The 5,641-nt window shown below is 43.8% G+C and overlaps 1 protein-coding gene across 1 annotated transcript; it reads right to left on the reverse strand.

Moving 5' to 3' along the window:
* Positions 1 to 2,491: 2,491 nt before the first annotated feature.
* LOC143033187 (uncharacterized) lies at positions 2,492 to 5,107 on the reverse strand. The gene has a single exon (XM_076198380.1). The coding sequence runs from the start codon at positions 5,105 to 5,107 to the stop codon at positions 2,492 to 2,494; it is 2,616 nt and encodes an 871-aa protein (XP_076054495.1).
* Positions 5,108 to 5,641: the final 534 nt, after the last annotated feature.

Genomic DNA, 5,641 nt, shown 5'->3' on the forward strand with positions numbered 1-5,641 from the left:
ACTTTTTTTTTTCTTTTTTCCTGCCAATAGTTTTTCATCATTAATGATGAAGTTCTGAGGTTGCGATAATATATTACCAATTTCAGGGAGTCCTTTGGCTTCTTGAGTTTACAGTTTTATTTACTATATTTTCTAAGACCTTTTCAACTTTTTTGTATGAGGATGACATTGTACTTTGATAAAAAATATTGTAATTATTCTTCGATATTACTATATTACCTATGTCAGTGTTAAATTTCTCCATTTTATCTTTAATTTCTAAATCAATATAATTAATTGGGAACCCATTATTTGTTAACAATTGCTTGGTGGCTTCATCGACATTTCGGACTACTTTACTTCGGAAAGTAAAAAGGAATTCTTTAACTTAGGTTTAAAGTGCAACTACGTGCTTAAGTTTAAGAAACCTGACAACACCGCTGAACTAGAATTACTTTACAGAAACTTGTGTGAACTTCATAAGAATGATATCATTGACATGAATCCAGACGTGAAGGAACAATTGCCGGCCGAAAGCACTATACAAAGAGGATTTGGAGGTAGTTCCCTTCTCACGATCGTGTTACGACAGACAGCCTATTCGTTATTCTCAACCGTTCGGACTATATCGACAAAGTTTACAGTTTATTGCAGGATTTGATATTAGACAACCTCCAGTCCACCAAAATACCACAAGCCTTAAATACATACATACATACATACATATACCAAAGGCTTTTTCCCCTTACATGGGGGTAGCCAAGCCTTAAATACATTAATATATTCTACTGAGACACCTTCGCTGACGCACGAAAAAAGGCAATCAAATAAATCATCCACAGAAAGTGCCACCCTATAAATGAGAACAGCGAAATCCATAACCTCACTTACTACAAAACCCCCAGAACTTCTTCGATGGTTTTGAATCACAACCTCTTCAAGCAAGCCGCCACTTCTAGAGCCAACGTGGTATATAAATACAAATGTGAGGAATGCACACCTTAAATCCATACTTATATGGCCACACTAGATGTACACACAGCCGACGCCTGACTCTTCACCAACAAGTAGGTAGTATAAAAGACCGCCAAAAACTACACCACAGTCATGGCAGTTGAGAGGACCCCTGATATATTCAACTTCTTGAGGCCATGCATATCAGTGATATCCATCAACTCTATTTAATTCTTTCCTCAGTAATAGAGCTTGGGTATTCAGTCCGGGATCTCCTTCCCCCTCTTTCCCTTCTTTCTCTTCCACCTCCAACTCCTTTTCCCTCTCCTCCCTTTCCACCTCCAAATCCCCTTCCCCCCTCCTAACCAACCTTGATCTCATCTCGACTGTGAAGACCTGATCGGCTTTGAGCAGAAAAAAAAATCCTTTTTTACTCCCCCCCCCCCTTCATGCACAACCGACACCGGTGATCTCACCAAGTCCTTTTCACCTACTTCACCCTACCCCTCCAGATAGCATCAGACGCGCCTATAAGAGACATGGCAGCTTTTAGTTTTCCCCATTGTAGGCTACATTTTCGAAGTAAGCGCCAATCATCATTTATATTCATTCCTGTTATATTAACTGTTCTCGTCACATCATTTGTCATTATTTATATTATGACAATACAATCTTAAAGGCGTCTTATTGAAGTCAAAACGTGGAATAAATGAAAAATTATGCAAATTTAGCTTATGCTCATCCACCTAAAGGAAAGTCCGTTATCATAAAAATAAATAATACTAGAAAGTTAAATAATTGCAAAAATACTGTCGCTTTCAACTCTACATGTCATATATATATATATATATATATATATATATATATATATATATATATTCATATATGTATATATATATATATATATATATATATATATATATATATATATATATATATATATATATATATATATATAAATAATTCACAAGGCACACGTGAAAATAATATGCAGAAAAAACATTGGGAAATAAGAAGCTTAGTCCGAACGTTTTCGTCTATTTAAGACATTATCAAGGAATACACAATTACAAAGACGTAGGTGGATATATATATACACAAAGTAGTAGACAAGCTAGGAACATGGGAAGGACACACAAGATGCTTCATAATCAGGTTGAGACGTATGTTTACTTTTTAAGGACGTTTGGTCACATGACGTTACATCACTCCGGCCTAGTAACACTTGGAGAATTTTTTACAATTTTATCAATAATAAGATCATCAAGTTTATATAATCCTAAACTTAGATTAATATTATGGTAAAGTGTTTGCTTAATGTGACTGGATTCGATAATGTTTCTTTCTACTAAAGATCCACAAGAAATTATTACATTAGAATTATCCCAGTCAATAGGATGGTTGTGGTCTCTTACATGGATAAAAAGGCCACTGGAACTTTGCCTACTCCTTACACTCTATTTGTGCTGATTTATCCTAGTTTTTAAGTCTTTACCAGTTTGGCCGATATAAAACTTGTTACATTTAAGGCATGGCATAGAGTAAACACAACCCTCATTTACACCTGCTTCAGGTGTCGTCTGTATAGGGTCCATGACTCACAGCCATAAAGAAGGCTGGTAAGGACCACAGCCCTGTACACTTTCAGTTTGGTAGAAAGTCTGACGTTTCGCTGGTTCAGGACTCGTGTTCTGAGCCGGCCAAGTGCTTGGCTGGCTTTGCAGATTCTGGCACTGATTTCTTTGTCCAGGCTACCGTCGTTGCTAATAGTGCTGCCGAGATATTTGAACTCCTTCGCATTTTTCAGTTGAGTTCCCTCGATTGAAATGGAGGGAGGCTGGGAGGTAGAGGTGGGTGCTGGTTGGAAAAGCACCTCTGTCTTTCCAAGGCTGATGGTAAGGCCAAAGAGGCGGGCACCCTCAGCAAATTTATCGACGATTAGCTGTAGTTCAGATTCCTTGTGGGCCATGAGGGCACAGTCATCAACAAAAAGTGCCTCAAGAATGAGTTTCTCAGTGGTCTTAGTCTTTGCGTTCAGTCGACGAAGATCGAACACAGAACCTTCAGATCTGAATCGCAGATATACCCCAAGGTCCAGGTCCCTGAAAGCATGGTTGAGCACACAGGTGAAGAACAGATTAAAGAGGATCGGGGCCAGGACGCACCCCTGTTTGACGCCATTACTGATGTTGAAGGGCTCCGACACCTCTCCGCCTGACAGCACCTGGCCGGTCATGTCGTCATGGAATTTTTTAATAAGATTGACGAATTTTTCTGGGCCTCCGAGCTTGGACAGAATGACCCAGAGGATCTCCCTGTTCACTGTGTCGAATGCCTTGGTGAGGTCAATAAAGACTGCGTACAAGTCCATGTTTTTTTCAATGCATTTCTCTTGCACTTGGCGCGTGGCAAAGATCATGCCAGCCGTACTGCGGTTTGGTCGAAATCCGCATTGTGCTTCTGACAGGTTGTCTTCAGAGACATGGATAACGAGACGGTTGACCATGACTCTTGCCAGGATTTTCCCCGCAATGGGGAGAAGAGAGATACCTCTATAATTTCCATAGTCTGTCTTACTGCCCTTGTCCTTAAAGAGAGAGATGACGGTGGCATTTCTGAGTTCTTTGGGTATCTCTTCACCTTCCCAGATGTTGGTAAGGAGGGAGAAGAAGGATTCCAAGGCAACGGGTCCAGCTGACTTAAAGATTTCAGCTGGGATCCCATCCATGCCAGGGGTCTTGCCTGAATTGGTCTGACTACTGGTCTTCATAACTTCTTCCATAGTAAGTGGAAGGTCGAGGCAGTGGACTGTGGGTTTCTGGGTGATGAGGTTGAGGGCATGAGATTCTACTGTTGATGACCGGTTAAGTAGAGTGTAGAAATGCTCCCTCCATCGCGCGTTGATGCTTCTCTTCTCTTTCAAGAGAGGCGCGGTACACGGCTTCATGGGTCCATAGACCTCCTTTATGGCACTGTAGAACATTTTGGAGTTCTGGGTGTCAGCGTATCTCTGGACCTCCTCTGCCTTGTCCTTCCACCACTTGTCCTGCATCTTTCGGAGCGTTGTCTGGGCCTGTCTCTTGAGGTGCTTAAAGCGATCATGCTTAGAGGTGAAGGAAAGGTCGTTCTGCCATTCAATAAAAGCCTTCTGTTTGTTGTCGAGGAGTGACTTTATGGTCTCATAATTCTCATCAAACCAGTCTTGATGGATTCTCTTCCTGGGACCAATGGTGGCCCTGGCTGACTCCGTCACCAAAGACTTGAACTGCTCCCATTGTTGTGCCGGGCAGCCAGTCAAGGGTCCGTGAGCAATTAATCGGTCGTCCAGGTCATCCGCAAATTCATTACGTTTCTGGGAGTTCTTAAGTCGAGCGACGTTGTATGCCGGCTTGATGGTTTTCGGCATTTTACGGTGTGGTGGGATGATGTGCAGTGGTAGGATGCATCTGACTAGACAATGGTCTGTCCAGCATTCTGCACCGCGCATTGCTCTTGTTATCTTCACATCGCGGATGTCTCTCTGGCGGCAGATGACGAAGTCGATCAAATGCCACTGCCTAGATCTGGGATGTAACCAGGTCGTCTTATACTTGTCTGCCTGTCTAAACATGGTGTTCGTAATTGCGAGAGGGTTTTCAGCGCACATGCTCAGGAGTATTAGGCCGTTGGAGTTTAACCTTCCTATGCTATGTAGTCCCAGCACACCATTCCAGTTGTTGTAATTCGCTCCAACTCTGGCGTTGAAGTCGCCCAGCAGAAAGAGTTTGTCGCTAGGGGGGACGTCTTTCACTAAGGTGTTGAGCTCTTCATAGAAGGCTTCTTTCGCTTCGTCTCTTCTTGTAAGGGTGGGGGCGTAAGCGCTGATGATCGTGGCATGTCGGGAACGGTCAAGAGGGAAGCGGATCTTCATCAGCCGTTCGTTAATAGATGTTGGAAGGTCGGGTAACTGTTTAAGGAGTGAGGTTTTGATGGCGAGTCCTACTCCAGGTATTCTGTCCTCGTCTTTGCTCCTGCTTTTCCAAAGGAAAGTGTAACCACCTTTCCGTTCTGCAACTGATCCCTCTTCAGGAAGTCTGGTTTCACTGAGGGCCGCCATGTCGATGCGGTAGGGGGCCAGTTCTCTTGCGACGAGGGCTGTTTTCCTCTCAGGCGTTGAGGAGTTTTCTCTATCCATGAGGGTGCGCACGTTCCATGTGCCAAGTATTAGGTTATTTCTTCTTTGTTTTCGACCGCTTAAAGGGCAAACTGCCAGTCGCGGTATACTGGCCAGTTTATAATGACAAGTTTTGGTTGGGACACCCTTTCTAGTCCCTTCCCTTATGTGAGGGTGAGCAGTAATACCCTAAAAAGGCTGCTCAGTCGCCTGGGGGAACACCGAACTCCACTGTTGTCCCGGTGTCAGAAGAAGAGCGACTATTACCGCCAGGCCCCCTAGGTGCAGGGTTCTGACTACAACCTCCAGTAAGTAGTCGCCTCCAACTGTTGCTTCGCCCGTTCCCCATCGCCGCAGGGCTTTTGATGCAAGGATTGAGGGGGGAGGGGGAGGGGGTGCCACCAGGATACACCTGTGCGGGAATGGTTTTAAGTGGGAAAGTCGTTGCACGGAGGCAATCCCACTCTCTCGGCCTCGGGAACCAGGGTCCGGTGGTACGGACGCCGTTAAAACCAGGGGCTCCTTTAGCTGCGGTGGATAACCACAACGCCTTCT

Source organism: Oratosquilla oratoria, chromosome 15 (genome assembly GCF_046742065.1).
Source record: "Oratosquilla oratoria isolate Oo_2021 chromosome 15, ASM4674206v1, whole genome shotgun sequence".
NCBI classification, from domain to species: domain Eukaryota; kingdom Metazoa; phylum Arthropoda; class Malacostraca; order Stomatopoda; family Squillidae; genus Oratosquilla; species Oratosquilla oratoria.